The 20730-nt window shown below is 37.9% G+C and overlaps 1 protein-coding gene across 1 annotated transcript; it reads right to left on the reverse strand.

The window, feature by feature from the left end:
- Nucleotides 1-26: 26 nt before the first annotated feature.
- LOC135735590 (growth hormone receptor-like) lies at nt 27-20730 on the reverse strand. Its single transcript, XM_065254013.1, has 9 exons — nt 20578-20730; nt 8575-8688; nt 5259-5376; nt 4963-5132; nt 4655-4833; nt 4386-4539; nt 4217-4304; nt 3984-4053; nt 27-3755 (listed from the first exon to the last, which is right to left on the reverse strand). Exons 2-9 carry the CDS (start codon nt 8663-8665, stop codon nt 3168-3170), a joined length of 1458 nt encoding a protein of 485 aa, XP_065110085.1. The 5' UTR covers nt 8666-8688; nt 20578-20730; the 3' UTR covers nt 27-3167.

The following is a 20730-nucleotide window of genomic DNA, read 5'->3' on the forward strand; positions in this document are numbered from 1 at the left end:
TCTTTACAATAACAGACTTACACCGCTTTGCATAAATGATGTTTTTATTTTGTCAGATAGCTTAAAGTGACACAAAGAGCATTTCAGGTACGATCATTTAAAGATGAAGACATTTTTAAAGTATTTGAATAAAAGTAAATAATGGGATTGATCTTGTTATGCACATCTGCTACCATCTGCTGGTGAAACAGAACAACGGCAATAAACAACACAATTACACAAATGAGTTACACAAAGGTCCAATCTGTTCCTTTGTAGTATTTTCTGCATTTAGATGAGAATAAAACACATTCAGCCCATCAGATACGCATCCTTACACAGATGATAAAAGTTTAGTGCTCAGAAAGTTCACAAAAATGATCTCGTGTACAAAAAACTATATTTTATACTCGAAATATATACTGTACTTCATCTCCAGTCAATATATGTATTACTGTATAAATCTTTCTTTAAATATAGAAGAGCTTAATATGTAGTTTCTTTTAGCTGCAGGTACAACAAGTGCATTTACATTTATAAACTCACGTGAGCAAAGGCACAAAACACCAGAAATAAACCTCACAATAAGGAATAACGCACAATAAAAATGTAACAGAAACAAATAACGCAATGTTAAAGTCTCTAATGTACACCAAACCCATTACAATAATCTACACACAAACATATACGTATAAAAACTGTAGTTAACGTGGCACTTTCCACAGCAGTCAAGTGTGAATGTTGCTTAGTTTAAATGATGAATATGAACTGATCAGACACAATGTGTGTTAAATCCCTGAATGATGACACTGATTTATGTGCATGTAACAATTTTTATACGAGTGGACACATTTATTATTTATATATTAAACATCACTTTAACAGATCATTATTATTTGTGTTTGGTTACAGTTCTTAATGTCTTTGGGAAATCAGTTCTGGGAAAGTGCCATCGTCTTAAAAAATAAACTCAATATTTGCAAAATAAAGTCAATGAATGATTGAGTTCAGCTTTGTTATTTACAAATCAATCTGTTTCATATCTCAATCACTGTGTGTGAAGCTTTAAATATAAAGCTGATAAACATTAAACATTCTCAAGTCAGTTTTTATAATTCTGTAAAAAAAGTAGATAGTGTTATACACTTTGAAATACATTTATATATTTGACATTTAACCTTTGACATTTTTATAGCTTTTATCATTTATATTTATCTAACATATCTAAATAAACCTTTCTCTGGTTTGTCCTGCAGTCTCTTTCAGCGTATTTACTTCATACTCTTAAAGATATATTCCTTTAGTAATGTGCTGATGTTGAGTTATAGAGGTTTATAAAGTGTTTAAGAAGGTTATAGGGGTTTAAAGAGTCTTTGGTGTGCATGTTGTTGCATACATGACTTAAACTTGTTAAGATATCTTTAAAAATAACATTTGATTATTACCCATCAGGCCAGACAGTGAAATGAGCGAACGGCTACAGCAACAACATTCTGACAATCAATCAATCGCTGAGGGAAAAACACTCTTATTGAAATTCTCTCATCTGATTGGTCCTCTGAGATTTGAAAGTGTTTTTCTGTAGCTGTTAATAAATCATTCGGTCTCCTCTCGTCCCTGTCATATTGATCAACTGTTGGTCATTAAACACTGGCGAGTCAATCATGTTTTACACTGGTGAAGCTGACATGCGTATAAAAAGTGGTTTGAGTGATTGTTGTTTGTGGTGAACTGCTTTACACATTTAAAAATGAAGGCAGTTTCCTGTAATTAAGTTGAGAAATATTCATATTTGAGATTTTTTTTATTTCACAGTTGAACCCGAGATGTGTTGACATTAGTTTATTATTAGGGTCTAAAGTCGTACGACCCTAAATCTAATGGCTTTAAAGAAGAAGGCCCCAAAAACAGACGGTGTTGTTTGCATCATCTGTGTTCTTAATTTTGCAAAACTACTAAAATGACTTCACTAAAAGTGAGCTATCATCAATACATACTCAGGCGAAAGCAATCATCACTACCACTTTCATCCAGGTAAGTAAACAAACACAGACACAAACATGTAGACGTCATCAATGATGGTTTACTTCCGTGAGTTATTGTGATTGTGTTGGAACATGAATCATACCTAACCGCACCCTTTTCATGTGAAGGCAGGTGTGGTTTCTGGAGGTCCCTTCAAGTTCAGACACAAACTAAACTCTGATGTCAATCAATCCTGAGTCTTGATTCCTAAATAAACTCATCATGAATTGGGTTTTCTTTACTCTCGGTTTAAACAGCATTGGGTTTATTAATGGCTGTGCAGTGAAGATTCAGACATCTAGTGTGTGGATTTGTGTTTTTAAATGTGTCTGGGGATTAAAGCACTAAGTGTTACCTGTTATTTTTAGGCACAATGTGACTTTAGATATTTCAGTGATCGGTCTGTTTGACTCTGTGAAAGTGAAGTGACAATGACATGATTGTGAAGAAATTGGGCAAAGGGTAATCGCTCAAGGCCACCAGAGTCACAACTTGCCTTTGGGTTAAAAGCCCAACTCTCTAACCATTAGACAATAAGGCAACGACTGCCCCTGATGGACCACAGAGATGCTCAAGAGCTTTCTCTCTCTCTCTCTCTCGCTCGCTCTCTCATATTTCATGTTTTCCACTATGATATTCACTAACAATCATATGAGCCACTGTTAGGGTGAACATACTTGCCATTCTTTCCGGACACGTCCTGGCCAGGATTTCGGGTTCGTCTTCCAGAAGTATTATTTGTCGACCGCATGAGTCATAGAGGATTATTATTATTATTACAGAAATTAACCATTACAGTTTAAGGTAAGAATGAAACTACGATTGTATGTCTTATGTTTTTAACTGAATGGCGTATGCGGTCAACAAATATGACTTTCGAAAGACGCACCGAAATCCTGGCCAGGACGCGTCCGGGAAGAATGGCACGTACGGTCACCCTAGCCACTGTGCAGATACTCATAACCTGAAGGTGTGTGTGTTGTGTGTGTGTTTTACACAGCACTATTGTTGTCTTGTTGACCAGTAAAATATCTGAGCATCCTTAAAGCAACATTCATTTACTGGAAAGCAAGAGAAAACTATGAAGGAAATGTTTGTTGTTTTACTGTAGCGTGCGATTGTCTGTCGCATGTGTGTGTGTGTAACCAAACCGATCCAGCAGCTCAGTTCTGGTCCGCTGAATGTGGAGGTGAAGGCACTGCAGAATCGATCTGCTCCGTCTCACCCGCATCATCCAAACCAGATAAAATCTTCATCTGTTTCTTTAGCAGAGCCGCTAACTGGACGCTTTTGTCCGAGTCGTCGTCGTTCGGTTCGTTTTTAAACTGCAGGTAGGGCGTGTTTTTAAGCGCGTCAGGCAGGCAGGGCACCAGACGGACCACTCCGGTGGGTGCAATCTCACTGACGCAGGTGTAGAAGTCCTGATGGGCGGGCTGTATCGCGGCGGGGTCCGAGTTCAGAATCATTGTGTAATCCGTTCCCGGGAAAGACATGAGCTCCGGCTGTGTCTGGCTCGCCCCTGCAGGATTTTGAGAGGGCTCTTCAACGTTCGTCTGAAGTAAGGGTTGATGCTGAGGGAACGCTGTGCCGTTCACCCTGTCTTCTTGTTTATAGTAAGACAGAAAGTTGTCGAGCGTCACGGCCGGACTCGCGTCCACGTTGACCTGGTACCAAGTCTCTATGCAGTACTGCGGAGATTTATAGCCGTGAAAAGAGGAGAAATGATGATTGATCTCATCGATCTTTCCCTTCTGGAGAAACCGAGAGGTCAAGATGGACAGGAAAGACGAACCGACAACAACAGAAAAAAGAGAAGGTCAAGGAAAACAATTCTTCATATATAAGCTGCTAAATAACATTCATGATAGATTTTTATAATCACAAACTAGGTTCAGTATGATCAACAGTACAGTAAGAGTGATGCTTTACTTCAAACACTTGTGTGCTGTGGTGCCAAAGCAAAATTCTGCAATACAAACCTTTATGAGCATGGGGTCGAGTCCATGGATGCGTGGTTTGGGAATCGGTGACAGGAGGTAAGCTTTAATACTGCAGAAACAACACAACCAATGAGATGAGCTTCAGAGAATCAAAGACATACACAAACCCATTCATCTGAACTGTTCTGGACTGACTCAGTTTTAGTTACCTGACAGAGTGCATGACAACAGTAATATCAGGTAAACAGAACTAGAGCTATGATGTCACTGACCTCTTGCCCCGTGGGATGACCCCGATGCCGACGATGAGGAAGGTCATGACTGCGATGGCCGTTACCAACATGAACACGATCACGTGAACTGTAAGACAGATTAAACATGGGTTAGATAGACAGGCGGCCAGCGCGTGCGTGTTAAATACCAGGGTTTGTCTTTGTTTACCAGGCAGACGTCCGGTAGTGATGGTGAAGTAGATCGAATCGCTCCATCTGCTCCATAATTTACTTTTAGTGGATCGGCAGCGCACCATGACCTCATAACTGCCCACGGGAAGATCCAGCAACTCTAGATTAGCAAATTGCAAGCGCTGCTTCACCTACACATAAACACATCACATCTAAACCTTAACACGCTCTCTTAAAGAAACCGTCCAGGTTATTTTCTCTTATTTTTCTTTCATTAAAACAAAGACACCATCTCTGTGTTTGTACCTTCCAGCGGTCCGGGTCTGACAGTTGTCTGTATCGCAGCTCATACTCCAGCGTGATCCATCCACCATTGACATGAGATGCAATTGGATACAACCAGGACACCAGCACAATGTTACTCGATTCGTCATCGGTTTTGTTCAGTATGCTGTAAGTCAAGTTAAATGGCGGGTCTGTCTCCACTGCAGAGAGAGACAACTGTTATTAAATCAGCTTCAACCAAAAAAACTACAGAAGAAACAAGACAACCTGGGTTTGATCATTCAGACTATACTGTAAGACTTGGTAATGATTATCTTGGTTTACATCACCTATATCAACCACATCCAGGCAGTATTTGGGTGAAGTGATTGGACCCGTCCGGGTGTGTGCGGTGACATTCAGACAGTACACCTCCCAGACCTGTGTGTGTTTGCTGTCAAAGTAACAGGTGTTAGGACCGCCGGTCACATAATCCGGACACTCCTGAGCGACGCCATCACTACACAGCGTAAGAGAGAAGATCATGATGACGTCTGTTTAGTGTTCACAGCGTGAGACTGAAACTAATATGAAAACTTAATATAAACGTATATTGTTATGTCAAACTTCATTGATTCATTCTTACCCGATCTTGTATATGAACGTGTAGGTGATGTTTTCTTCGCTATCAAGTGGAGTCCACTGACACGTGAAGTCCTCCATGTTTGGTGAGCGGCATTTGGAAACATTCAGCCGTATGACATCTGCGGAATAGCATTAGGTTGGGTTAAATGATTAAATCCTTAAGTTTATGACATGTAGGCTAATGCTAGCAAATATGCTAATCTGACCACAAACAGAACAAACTCCAGTGACCCCACTAATGTCCTCCACAAAACAGCACAGATTTAAAGTTCAACAAAGTTTAAAAAGATTTATTCAAAACTAAAGCTGTTATAGTTTGTGGTTAATAGAGTCTTTGCAAAGAGAAAGAGAGAGAGAGAGAGAGAGAGAGAGAAAGAGAGAGAGAGAGAGAGAGAGAGAAAGAGAGAGAGAGAGAGAAAGAGAGAGAGAGAGAGAGAGAGAGAGAGAGAGAGAGAGAGAGAGAGAGAGAGAGAGAGAGAGAGAGAGAGAGAGAGAGAGAGAGAGAGAGAGAGAGAGAGAGAGAGAGAGAGAGAGAGAGAGAGAGAGAGAGAGAGAGAGAGAGAGAGAGATTTCTATATTCTCTAATATTTAATGTTACTTAAAGAAGTAAGAGTGGAATTATGAAAATGAGCGTCGTGTCCACATCAACAGGCCGAGGAAGTAAACTGTTGCCTACAATTTGTGTGTTTGTTGTAGTACAAAAAAAGGGATTTAAAGCTCCACTGTGTAGTTTTTTGAGTTAATTCTTAGCAAAAACCTATGTTTTCTTTCAAAAGTATGTGCTCATTCATGTGTAATTACTTCCACCCACTAATCAAAGTATTCTCGTAAGTGTAGAATCTGCTATTTAAAATACATACGGTTGAGTCGCTCGACTGGCGCATCCATGTTGTGCCTCCATCTTTGAAATACATTCGCCAACGAGAGACATTCCTGAAATTTAAGCTCTGCCTTTCGCACTTTCAGACTCACGCTGGCCGCTAGCTGAAGCCTCCGGAGGTTGCATGTGTAGGCGGTATACGTCATCAAGACAGTCTTATTTCAGAATATTAACATTAAGTTCAGTTCATTTAAATAAACCAGGCTTGATGACGTATGCAGCCCACATATGCGACCTGTGTAGACTTAATCCTTCGGATTCAACAACAGCTGCACACCGTGATGAACCTGCGATCTAATGCTTTGATTTCAGGCAGATTTGAAAGCCTGTTGAAGATCTATTTTCGAGGACATTAAAACACGTCGCCAAGGAAACGAAAAGGGGATTTAAAAATTGACCAAAGTCAATATTGGAGGAATGTTAGTTTTCCAAGATGGGACTCAAGGGACACAGAAGTTGCACTTTATATCTTCTCCACAGGTAATTCAGCATATTTGTTTACATCTATACAGTCCATGTTGTAAACTTGAAGTGTAAACTTGCTTGTGTAACTATAGCATGGTTATGCATAACACTTGTTAGTGTAAACACGCATGTGGTTTAATGTGTTCGAACAGCCACACGCCGTCTCTCCGCCCATTTATGTAATCTGAGGTACTGAGATAAATGTTTTTCATCTTTTCTAACCTCTAGCACAAACCCTAACCATACATAATATAACTATGACTCAAACTACTGATCCACTCTGATTGGTTGCATGTTTGTGACGTAAGAAACCGGGGTGATTTCAAACCGCAGGAATGAGACTGTCTTTGGAAAACTTTGGGTTTATGGAGAAAATACTCAGCAATGGTGTTGAATGCGCACATGGTTTCCCTTAAGCATATTAAAAACATCACAAAGAAATATAAACAAAAAAAAAAATTTGATTTTCACTACAGGGGGACTTTAAGAGAACAAAAAACACACGCTAAAGGCGACTGTGGAAGCAAATCCTAAGCTTCAGAAGATAGCAGGCCAATTCGCCTCCGTCCATACAGAGTAAACACAGTGTCAATACTGTTTAACTAACTTCATTAAAGTCTTATAACTATTAACTGAGATATTTGTGCACACAAAGAGAATAAAGACTCAAATCAGCTACATAATGAAGATCAGCCAACCATCCCCACAAGAAGAACTAAACATACCAAATAAAGCTTTAATGAAGAAATTTAGAGACATCACAGACATTAAGTCAATGGAAAGTCCCACCGCACGGTAGAAAAAGAAACGTTTGTATGTTTGTTTTCCTGTTGTTGCGGGCGGTAAGTGAACAATTCTACTCAGTCTCAAACAGAATTAACTCCCATTAACAAACATGACAACAACAGACGTCTAGCTGTCCCCTAACTGGAGAAACACAAGTAGAAGATAAAGTGAGACACATTCAAGCTTTTGTAATTGTCAATTGTTTTTTTTCCTAGTATGTGTTGTCACTGGTTATCAAAACACATGAAATTGTTTGGTACTTATACATTGGTTTGGTCTGAAGACATCTGTCTGATTCTTTCTTTAAAGTGTTTAAAGGACAACACCACAGTTTTTCAATATTTTACTATGTTCTTACCTCTACTTGAATTATTACATCCCTATCTTTTTTCAATGCATTCACTTTTAATCTTTGTACAGTGCTTCTTGAATGTGTTAGCATTTAGCCTAGCCCCATTCATTCCTATGGCTCCAAACAAAAGTTTTATTTTTTACCACCATACTTACTCATGTAACTACTCACGTAACAGTCTTTAAATAGGGAAAACATGGAAACTGTTTTAAGAGCAGTGTTTGATTTTGAACACATGTGAAACTGTTTTGAGAACAGTGTTTGATTTTGAACACAGGTAAAACTGTTTCGGGGCAAAAGTTTCATTTCGCAAGAGTCATCAGAGGTTTGGCAAATAGTGTTTGAAGATGAGGTTTTGTGTTTAATGTTTTCAGAAAATTGAGCAAGGTATTAGAAATTGTGTTTTAGCAATTGAGTAAAACTGTAATGTTTTTGTAAACTCCGTGTTTTTGATACATTATTATATGTCATTTTAAAGGTTAATGCTCACTTGGGTCTATTTTTATTACCAAAAAATATCAAATTACTTTAATTAAATTCAATTACATTATCAATTACCAAAATAATTAAAACATTTCAAAATTATGAGATTTCAGTTTCCCAATCATACATTTTGTCATTGAGGATTTCTTGTCTCATCTTGTAGAGTAGGTGTCTCATCACGCCTTAAATGTATCTAATGTACATATACACTGACTCTCTGATGCCTATACATCTGTAGATAAACTATACAGCTATTGTAGAGGTGGATTACAGCGGTAAATTTACCCAGTCAATAACTCAGACCCCAGAACAGTAAGACGCAAGTCATTTTATCATTTAACATTCACTCACCCTCCAGTGGGCCGGTGGCGGCCGGTGTCCACTGTTGCAGCGAGGCACTGACCGTCATCCAATGAAGAGTCATGAGCAGAAATTGCATCATCACGCATCACTCGCACCTGAACGCTGCAACACAAGAGAGCAAGGACGTTAACATACGACAAACACACACTTTTGTGTGTAAAGACACCCTGATTTATACTATTGTCTATTGCGTGTACTTGATTATTTCATTTCATTAGTTAACATAAAGACATTAACCCACTGTCAATTTAGGAAAATGTTGCTGTTGTTTTCTGTAGCTCAACAGAAAGAGAGATGTGTGCGATTTCTCAGAAAATGTGCTTATACTGGCTCATATACAAGATTGAGATTATTCTTACATGGGAAGATTTTTACTGTTGTATCTTTATACATGAATAATAATAGGAGCTCATATGACTAAAAATGACAAAAAAAATGACTAAAAACTTTTGACTTTATACCCGTCTCCAGTTGATCTTTAAGACCCGTTTACATGAAACTATACTCAGACATAACAATCCCAAGGTGAAACTAAATGTTTAAGGAACTTTGTTATTGAGAAATATTTGACATGACAAATGTATCCGTAATGCAGATGGGATGAGGAGGGATCATGATATTCTGGGAATCTCCTGTACACTGAAAACATGAGATCATATGAAGCAGAAAATCTTGTTTGACTCTGAAGAAAGACAAACTGCCATAGACTGGTTTAAAGGGTTTATTTCAGCAGTGTTTAAACAGGAATTTACTGACGCAACAAACACATACAGACAAATCGGTTAATTTTACCTCAGGTCAAATGTGGTAAACAGATGAATGAAGTGAATTACACAGTGAATTCCTTCATAAGAGACAGAGAGAGCGAGCGAGTAAGAGCGAGAGAGACAGAGAGCAAGATAGAGCGAGCGAGAGAGAGAGAGCGAGCGAGCGAGCGAGCGAGCGAGCGAGCGAGAGAGAGAGAGAGAGAGAGAGAGAGAGAGAGAGAGAGAGAGAGAGAGAGAGAGAGAGAGAGAGAGAGAGAGAGTCATGAGACACATCACAGGACAAACCCATCCATTGCTTGTGTTCATGTAAGTAGGGCTGTTCGATGCCAGATTTTTTGGTATAGATTCCGATTCCTGTGTCTGGAATCAAAAGAATCGGTTCCATCGATTCCTCACTGTTATTTTCCATTCTTATTTTTTTAATACCAAAATGTGTCTAACATCTTGCTTCCTGCGTCAGGTTTAGACAGTAGACACAGTGTAAAGAAAGACTAGGAATACGTTCACCATATACATATATGCAATAGATTCTATTTACATACATACCTACCCCCCCCACACACACAAACACTTATGTATGTGGATGGATAGGTTTTTATTTATTTGTGGTACATATATTTCATCCAGTATCATAAAACTATAGCTAAACTTCTTGTTAAATTCTAAAAGCATTTTGTTCAGAAACAGACTCATGTTTCCCGCTACACAACAATGTTAAGAAAAGTTTAATTTTATGCAAATAATAAGCAACTTTCGAAAGGGACTAACAATGAAAATAAAGCGGTGGAGTTCATGCCATCCGTCTTTCGTCATTTACTGAGAGAGAGCTTTTTGGAAAAAAAAAACTTTGCTAAAAGGGGTCTGGAAAATGGCTAAATCTAGCGACAAAGTTGCCAAGTTGGGAAAAGAGTCTGTGTCTGAAACCACTAGTTCCATACTATGCATACTTATAAAACGGTTAGTTCCAATCCTTGATTCTGATTGGTCAATAGCTGTGCTTTATTCACGATAAAACACTGCTATGACCGCTTCACCCAACGGTTCTGTTTATCACTGCGCCCTTAGCAACCACACGTATCGGTTTGTTGTTTTTATTTGAGCTTTCATGCATATTACACATTGGAACACATTTTTGTTCATGGTCAGGGACTATTTTTTCTAGCGAAAGGACTGCTTTTTATGGATTTAACTTTATGAAAGTTGCACTAATATTTTTTTACTTTAATATTGTGTGGTAACCGTTTTATAAAAGCAATAAGGTACTTGAAGCAAGTGCTGTATCGTGAATAAGTAACGGCTGAAGGGGTTGCAGGCACTCTGCCCTTACTTATTCACGATACAGCACAGCCTCTCGTACCTTATTGCTTACATATATAAGGCGAAAAACAGAAGGCAAGGTGAGTAGTATGTCTGAATTCATAGTATTCCAAAAACAGACCTCATTGAAAGAGACGGGCGACGCATAGCGACAAAGTGGCTGTTGGTGTGCACTAGGTCTGCACGATAAATCGTATGCGATATCACGCGCATCTCGTCAGTAATGGCGGTTCCTTGATTAGGGTTAAATCACCAACAGCTGCTTTCAGATGGCGCAGCATTAACTGCACAGAGCCGTAGTTCACTGACACCGTTTCTCAATATGCGTTCTTGTCTGTACTTGTGTTCTTGTGGACTTGTGAAACGTCATCAGTCGCGGCCCAAGTACTGTTCCAATTCAAAGTTCGCATCAAGCCCAAGTTCACATAAAATCCCCGGATGTGTTCTTGATCCACCCATTTTATCGAGGATGCATCAGAGGAGACTTGTGTGGACTTATGACAGCGAAGTTTCCCAGAATGCATTTCGCGTCAGGAGTTCGTTCTTCCGAGTCTGAACCATAGACTGTAAAAAAAGATGGACGACGCCTGTTCGCTCCCTTCCATTGGTGAAAAGTGAAGCCGCCAGAGTCCCGATATGGCGCTGACATCTTGGGTCTTGAGTCTGCGCAGTAGCGATTTCGGGACCAGTCATGCGCAGTAATGAGCAGGAAGTGAACCTGCGAAATCAAAACCCCGCCCTCGCAGAATGCGCATATCACACGATATCACAGCTGTCAATCATGACGTGACACCACCGTTTTTATGTCATTAAATAACTAACTAAACACAAACTTATTTTAAAAACAAACATTTGAATTTGCATCAGTGTGATAAAAAGTACAATAAATGACAGAAACCATCTCCGGAAAAAAGATAATTAAAGTGTAATTAATTTTTTTAGTTGGTCTCAAGTCCCATTGAATAACATGGGGAGGCGGGGTTTATGACCTATACTGGGACCAGTCACTGGGGGGCGATCGAGACGTTTTGGCTTCACTTTTCAGGGCTTGTGCGGCACGCTTGGTCTGAACTTGCAAGTTCGAACTACGAAGGACACAAGTCCGAGTTCGGAGTACTTGGTTTTGAGAAACGGCCTGACAATCGGGACAATTTCGCATTAATTATCGCGGACGTATCGCCTGCTTTATGGCCCAGCTTGTCAGTGAACTACGGCTCTGTGCAGTTAATGCCGCGCCATCTGAAACAGCTGATGGTGATTTAACCCTAATCAAGGAACCGGCATTACTGATGAGATGCGCGTGATATCGCATGCGATTTATCATGCAGACCAAGTGCACACACAGCATTACAGTGATTGTATGAGCACGTGTGTGCATTGCTACGGAAAAGTGAGGATAATGTTCACAATAACAGCAAGAATGAGTAATGTGAAGGTAAATGGTGTTGTCTGTCTATCACTTCTGTTCACGAGTGTAAATGATAAAAACAGAACATGTGTTTAACTGATCAAACATCACAAACACACATCAGACCAAACAGCATTATAACATCCAGATGGGGAATGAATGTGATCAATGTTATGTAATGTATGTGATTAGATCACATGTCAGGTCACACACACAATACAGGTGACGCGTATCTCTGAACACCAGGAACAATTGCACTTAAAGTGATGGGAAATTAATAAAAACCTTCAGCAATAGAAATTAAATGTTGTGTTTGAAAAGCTGAGAAAATCTAGAGGAGCTTAACGGCTTAAAAAGAACAGCAAGAACCCAACACACAGTCCTGCCCAAAAGCTATTGTCATTGGATTAAATCAGCTTGACTGATAATCTGTCTTGTGTCTTATGAACTACTGCGGTACGCTCATGTTAAACAATACATTTACTTCTGTCTGATCTAGTCTGATCTCTTCATTCTTCACTTCAGCTGACCGTCCATGAAGAATAAAGATTACTGATTGATAATCTGATCTCGACCCATCACTACGGCCCATAGCGTCCTTCTGCGCTTTACAAACACAGCGTCTCATTGTGTTATTCCTGTAAACTTCACTACAGTAGGTTTAAGATCATTTACCAGCAGAGACGTCTGGGTATATCAGTCAACTAAACCTTAACCAGCAGAAAGTAAAACTCACAAGAAGAGCAAATTAATGCTCCAATAACCTCCAAACCACAGTAAAATCAGCATTCAAATAACAGCTTGAGCAAATCCACGCGTAGTAAAGATCACCTTCGGTTAAAGCAGCAAATTAGAGACTGAACCAAAGTTAACTAACTAGAAAACCATCCAGAATCCCATTCTGACACTTCTTTACATCCATTCAGTCTGTAGAGATGCTTTAATCTCTGCTTGTTTTGGTCTTTTAGTCTCGTACATGTACATATATACTGAAATCACAAAATCCAGAAATCATCCGAGCGCAATGCCACAAAATAAAGAAAAGAAAATACAAATATGAAAGTATGGCAGTAAATGATGGAGAGGGTGAATGTGGCTGTAAAGTAGTGAGTAAAGAAATCCTTTCAAATATGAAGAAATGTAAATGTGGATAATGCGATTCTTCATTTCTATAGCGCTTTGATGTGAGCCAGCTTTATAGAAAAAAACTTTTAGTAGTAAAAAGCCAGCAGAGACGTGAATAAAACAAATGATGAACGGTTAATCTGCTCTAATACCATAAAACATGAAGACCATTAACTCAATCCTCTTAAGTTTACAATCTATTAAACCTTCTGCTTTCCTCACCTGCATGTCATTATAGATCAGAAACTCTGTGATGTCTTTGGAAATAATGTGTAAGTTAGGATAATAAAACCTCATTCACACAGCACTTTGGTCCCCGAAAATTTCCATAAAGCTGTCAGAAAGCTATGTTTACATGGACACCTTTGAACTCAGTCTAAATGAAATGATTCTGATTGATAAATCTATCATAGCGTTTACATGAACACTTAATAATGTGATGGTATTGACGTGCTCGTTGGCCTACTAATCATTAATTGTCTATATGACTCGGTCTCCTCTCCACTAATAAGCTGGTGGGCGGTGGGCGTTCTGGCGCCATATTGTTGCCGTCATATCATTCACGTTTATGCTGCACACAGGTGGTGGATGAGAAGATTCCCCCAATCATATGTAAAGGGCTTTGGGTGCTGCAGAAAAGCGATATATAAATGTAAGTAATTATTATTATTATTATTATTATTATTAGTCCTTTAAAGTAGATTACAATATAAACCACATCAGATTTTTAATCCGTTTAGGTATTTATATTCTGATTGAGGTGTTTACATGGAGTACTTTAATTCTGAACATTTAAACCAATCGTCCATGTGAACGCAACTATTGCCGTTACATTCAAAGAAAGCATTCTGTGTAAACAAGAGGCAGAAACAATGGCGTAAGGGGTGTGCTGTAGTGAGGATGGGCGTCTCATCGCAACAAGAAGTTATGGTTCAGCTCTTTGACACAGCACAGTCATTTAGCATTGAAGCTGAGATCATTCACCAGCATAAAAGAATCACACGCTTCTCTTATCAGAAACTAAAATGTACGACAGAGAAATCACGGATAATTAGCAAACTTCAGACGCTGTGGAAAAAAGCTACCATGTGCAGGACTTTAAATACATCACGTGATTTTACGGGATCTTTACGGTATGCGTAGGAATGCACGCACAGATTCTGGAAAATCATTGGCAGTGTGAATGAACCAAAATTCAAACGATCCCAAAAAATTCCTGGATGCATTTTCTGTGTTTTATAATCTCTGTGTGAAAAGGTCTTAAGTGAGCTCGTGCCTTATCTTATCTTATCTTATCTTATCTTATCTTATCTTATCTTATCTTATCTGGACAAACAAAAATCTGCCATAACTGCTCAGAGTCAGATTAAATTAACTTTCTCAACCAGCACACACAACTACAATCTAAGCAAATATTTATTTACAGTCACAGTCATAAAATCAAGACCATTGCCCAGCATTCAGTACATCTGCAGTGAGGACACATATGATGTACAGTAATACTTGACTACATCTTTATACTTCAGACACTGCGCATCATTAATAACAAGTTGTTGTCACGATAGTCTCTTCCTACTGAAGCTCTGGGAACGTTGGCAGCCAATATATTTCTGGACTTTAACCTGAGATCAGATATGTGAGCACACACACGACTCACAGCTCGGCTCTTTAAACGACTGCAGGTGAGTGGATGTTCACCTACACGTGACACCAAAGCTGCTTGTGATCTACTTTACATCTAATTGTCTTTGAGCGTTGGGTTACTGGAGCAACATCTAACATGGGAAATCTCCAGCGCTTTAAGTCTCCTGTGGCCCTCACACAACCCTATGAGCCACACGTGATGACCGCTGACAGATCCATCACACCTGACGCTTCATTTACAAATCAATTCATGACACTGTTCATTTGTTTTTCTCTCTCATTATCCTCAATTATTTTTGATCTATTTAGGGTTTTACCCTGACTGTGGCTTTAGATTCTGATATAGATTCAATTCAATACAATTTTATATAATGCTTTTCACAATAACTTTATTGTTTCAAAGCAGTGTTACATTAACCTCCTAAGACCTGGATGTCCACATATGTGGACATAATTTTTTAATGTTTTAATTCTGTGTAACTGTAACCTGTTGTACACAAACATGGACAAATACACTGCTTCATGTTCTTAGAAAAATATTTGCTTATTATTTATTGGATCATCCTAACTCCAAAACAGCTGGTAGAAATCTGAAAAAAAGACCAACCAAATCCAGGGTCTTAGGAGGTTCATAAAAACACAGGACAACAAAGTACAGCGGCTAAAATTAAACCATACTAGTGAGCCGTGTAATAATGTATTGTAACGTAGCGTATTTCTAAGTTAAGCTAATGTCAGCTGACTCCCGAGGGGATGATAAAAACTCCTAGGAGAAAAACCCTGTGGGAAAAAATCTTAAGAGAGAGCCAGACATAGTTGATCCTATAGAAGATTTTTATTATAAAATGTATGTAAATTAAAAGCTAAATTTAAATGAAGCAGTTGGTTTGTCGCTGGGACATCCAGTAGAAAATAAATAAATAAGAATTTATTTTGTTTTGTAAATGATTTAATCTGTGATATTACTGATTTACAACACAACTGTGAATATTGTCAGTTATGCCTACTTTTAATAATTTTGTGTGTGTGTGTGTGTGTGTGTGTGTGTATCCTTGTTGTCTACTGTTGGTTGTTTATTTATACTTCTGTGTTTGTTAATGTAACTTTAAAACTTTAAATAAAATATAAAAAAAGTAAATGATTTAATCTGCCTCTGGTCACAAGAGAAACACAGAGATTTCTTTATTTCTTGCACTGGTTGAGTAATGGATGTTTCTAAAATAAATGTATTGAAAAGTGCCATTATTGCCGCTAAATAACCTTGTAGTTGGAACAGATCAGAAAGGATCTCACCGAGCTCATGCTCAGTATTTGTGGCCCTGCTTCATTTCTGTCCTCTAACCCAGATATTGAACAATAAAATATAAGTCACTTAATATACTTCAAAAGTCTTAGTTTATTTAATTAAAGTGTATAAAATCCATTCAACTAAAACAATGAAGTGAAATGAACTTAAAATGATCAGTACCTGTTGTGAGGAATACCCACAATCCCTTGTGCCGGAATATTTTGATAATTTATGCTTTATCACCGAATAAGAACTGATAAGAACTTTAAATATTTGTTATAAAAATGTCATGTAGGTTTAAGCTCTTATATTATTGATGTTGTTTTGTTGTAAATGATGATCATTTTGTGAAGTCACGGTGATCAGTATTTACTTACATGAACCCTCTTCAGCACATTTCTCTTTACAGTACTGACAATTCAAATTTAACTTATCCCGGTTTACAGCGTGTGCTTTTAATTCATAAACTCACTTTAATTACTTTAATCACTTATGTTTTGGGTGAATGCAAAACATCTCCTGTGTCCTGTATTTATAAGTTAATAGATCACATGCCTTGTGGACAGAAAAAGAGTTTTCTCAGCTAGTATATTTAACATAGCATATGGTTTTAATTTCGTCATCATTTACTCACTCAAGCATGAATCGGATGTAAACGTCTGGTGCTTTCTGAAGTTTAAACTGGACGGGAACAGAGAGGACCTGAAGAGGGGTGTTGTGGTTATCACAGAGGGATTATTTTACAAAAATATACTGATATGAAAAATGAACAGCACAGCACGTTTTTGACCTAAATCAGGCTCAGGTTGGTGAGCCAAATCTCTTCTGTACACAAATCATATGGTCTCAATGTTGGTTAATATTCATTTAGTTTCATACATGACAGAACGACGTTACTTTATGCACAATAGTTGAACAATAGTTTTAGTTAAGCTGCATTCACAGAAATATAATGAAAGCAAAACAAGAGCTCATGGGAGGAACGATCAAATGTCTGTCATTTGTGAGGCGTTACTGTCGCTATTGGCTATAGGACAAACCGAGTAGATTAAAGCGATGGCACCTGTTGTTTTATCTCTGTGTGTCTTTGTGAGGGAACTTCTGCAGATTTTAAAGGAAATGACGCAGGTCATCTACTGGTTCCCATTTCAGCCAAAATTAAATTAAATAAAAAAACACAAAACTTTATATTTTACATTAAGCAGCAGCTGGCCATCGGCCAAACTCATTTTCTTGTCTTTTGTTAACATAGCATGTTATTTAAGACGCCTGTGAATAACCTGGATACTCACACTATATCACATAACGCCATCTAACAAAAGACCAAACTGAACTGTTTAAACACCAATAGAACCAGTTTAACCAGATTAACCACTCAACGTCACGGTGCAATAAACAAACAAATTTATTGAAGCTGCATCTTTCACAAACACATTTCAGGTGTACTGACTGCCATACCGAAATAAACACAAATGTACAACAGTAAAGATGGACAAAAATCATACAAATCTGCTAAAGTCTAGACATCAATCCACCCTTCAAATCTCAAAACAATCAATCTGAAAAAAAAGCATTTTTAATGCCAAAGGGATTTCTAATAATATCATTCCTAATCACATTATCCGTCTTTGTGGCATTGTATGGCGACCATTGGTTAGAAATGAACACAAGATTATGTAATTTTAAAGTGAAATAAATGAATCTGAAATGTTTATATTTCACATCAGTGCTGATTTTAAGAGATATTTTAAACAAAATGACAAAATGTGTTACACAAAGCTGAAACTGCTACACTGAAAGAATCAACACACAACAGACAGCGAGTCACATTTGATTAAGCGTTAGACTAAATACATAAGTATCTACAAACTACAAAAGAAAACTTTCATTTTCAGCTCATAGATTTGTGGACCAAGAATTTCTTACAGCAGTTTCAGCAACGGTCAGAAAAAAATCAATACTGTATCTCCCTCATCCCATCCACACATGATGAGAAATCACACAGTCAACACTTTCATCTGGGTCACTGAATCAACCAACAACACACAAACTATACACGCTTACACACACAGAGACATATGAAGAGTGACACAGACACATACACACAATTTACATTTTAGTAGAATTAAAACTCTTTCATATTTATGATGTTGGTCACGTATGATTGTCTCCATCTGTTTAAGACTCACAACATGAGAACATACAGCAGTCTGAGATGAACACAAACAAACTGACCTTTAATGTCCCAGTAGATCTGATCACAACAGCTTTAATGAAGATGAAGAAATGTTAAGCATCTGTTTCTCTCTCTCACACACACACACACACACACACACACACACACACACACACACACACACACACACACACACACAGCTGAGTAACGCTTCACAGTAAAAGAAATCAAACATTTTCTTTACTGAATGATTTTTAATAACATACAAACCTGATGAGAGTGATGATATTTAACTTCTGCTTTCAAATATATTAAGCCTACTTTTAAAACCAAAATGTCATCAACTGTTTAAAGCAAACACTTATATCCCAATATCCCATAATACTCCTAAGACTCGCTGTTGCTATGGCAACTAAAACAACATCAAGCACTTGACATGACACACTGCCACGTTTGTAGACTTCAATATTTTCAAATGAACTTCTTTAATTGATTCATGGAGAAAATGAAAAATAGCCGACACCTCTGAGTATCATCACATACAGCAGTCCACACAACACCCAATGTGATGTGGCATTCATTTTTTACAAGAATTTATCTCTCGCCTGGTAAAACAAGCACTTTTTATCCTCGGTTTAGTTTAGTCTTCACTTATACACCATTGATGTTTTGGCTTCTCATCAAAGGCTGCTGCTGATGTAATCACTCTACTTATACTTTATTAATATCACTATAAAATATAAAAGTTCAATTACTGTCCTACAGACACTCATTGTTACACTAAGGAACACTAAAGTACATTTTATGTCAATTTTCATAAATAATATTCATGTTTTTACATCATTTCTTTGTTAATTTCCCTGTAAGCTGTAGTTTAACATGATACCCATCATCTATCATTTCAGACTGTGTCTCCTCTCATAAAGCATCAAATATATACGAGTCTTCAGATGAATGACAGCGAGTTTGATGAACATTCATTTCTTATAATGGTTCACATTTATGCAGCTATCATCATTTAAGACAACTTTCCATTCAGAAGTGTCTGAGTCAGCAGGTACATGAGATCTGTGTGTGTTAACCCATTTAACATATGATCATATAAACACAAACCTGCTTCATTTCAAAGCGTTTATTGTCATAAGACACAATGATATTATCTGTCTGCTGTCCACACTGAAATGATATGAAGAATGTAAATAAATAGAAAAATAACATCCTTTAGACTATTATCTTTATGTTTAGTAATATTTGCATTAACACCACATATTTTAATGTTAGTTCACAGTGCATTAACTAAAGTTAACAAGATTTTAATAAAGTATAAGCAATTGGTGAAATGAACATGAACAAAGATTAATAAATGCCGTATAAGTGAAGTTCATTATTAGATCTTGTTAACTAATGAACCATATTGTAAAGTGTTACCATAACAATTAAACAATTGTGCTATAGGACTAAAAATGAATTGAAGTGAATTACTCCAGAGTCTATTGGACATTTCTGCAAATCAGTTTAATAGCATTTACAAATAAAAGAAGAAGACTGCGTGATATAAATGTTTATTTTTGACTTTTCCTTACATGGAGGTGTGGAGACGTTTCATGTTCATGACAAATAAGGTGTGCATTACAACACAATAAAAGAACCACAACCAAAATATTCTCACAATTAAACACTGCACAACATTCATGTAACTCATGATGACCAATCAATGATCAATGACACGACAACACCATCAACACCTAAAACCAGAACAAATATGAGTCCATCAGATCTATCTCAGATTTCAAGGGTTGAAACAGATACCGTATGCACACACTCACAACACAACTTCAACACTCATACACATTCATAACACACAACTCCAGTGACGCACAGGCACAGATAGACACGAGCGTTCATGTGTGTGTGAGTGCCTAGGATAAATGTCACAGTATATTTTTTAAGGATCGTCAAGACAACACTAAAATATAGATCCTGAGAATTTACTATCATATATGTGCAACTTTATGAGCTGGAATGACAAGACGCGCTGAGAAAAGCGCGACAAACGCGTCAGAATGAACCGACAGATTTCTAAGCGCGAACGCGTTTATTCACATCTGAGCTGTGATGAATTAAAACATCGAGTCTCCACAGAGAACTGTCGTGATAAATTTCTCCTGTACACCGATCCACACACAGCAGAAGAGTCAAAACAGATCATCACACAACCAGACCCGCACAACATATTCATACAGAGCCTCAATTTACATCGTCTTACCTGTCACAAGAGATTTACACTCGACCACCAACCTGAAGAGAAAAAAAGACGCGACGCGAGCAGCAGCAACAGTCGAGCACCGAGCCGGTTTAATCACAGACCCGCTCGTCTCGTGTCTTCGGTTCTTCTGACGCGGCGGCGGCGCGGCGAGCG

Source organism: Paramisgurnus dabryanus, chromosome 4 (assembly GCF_030506205.2).
Source record: "Paramisgurnus dabryanus chromosome 4, PD_genome_1.1, whole genome shotgun sequence".
In the NCBI taxonomy this organism is placed as follows: Eukaryota; Metazoa; Chordata; class Actinopteri; order Cypriniformes; family Cobitidae; genus Paramisgurnus; species Paramisgurnus dabryanus.

What these genes read in the sequence shown, in the direction of transcription:
- LOC135735590 (XM_065254013.1), bottom strand. Translation starts at nt 8,665, where the DNA reads ATGATGCAATTTCTGCTCATGACTCTTCATTGGATGACGGTCAGTGCC. An exon ending in CAGACCCGGACCGCTGGAAG is followed by an intron (nt 4,540 to 4,654) that starts GTACAAACACAG and finishes GTTTATGTGTAG; the next exon opens with GTGAAGCAGCGCTTGCAATT. An exon ending in CACTACCGGACGTCTGCCTG is followed by an intron (nt 4,305 to 4,385) that starts GTAAACAAAGAC and finishes TCTGTCTTACAG; the next exon opens with TTCACGTGATCGTGTTCATG.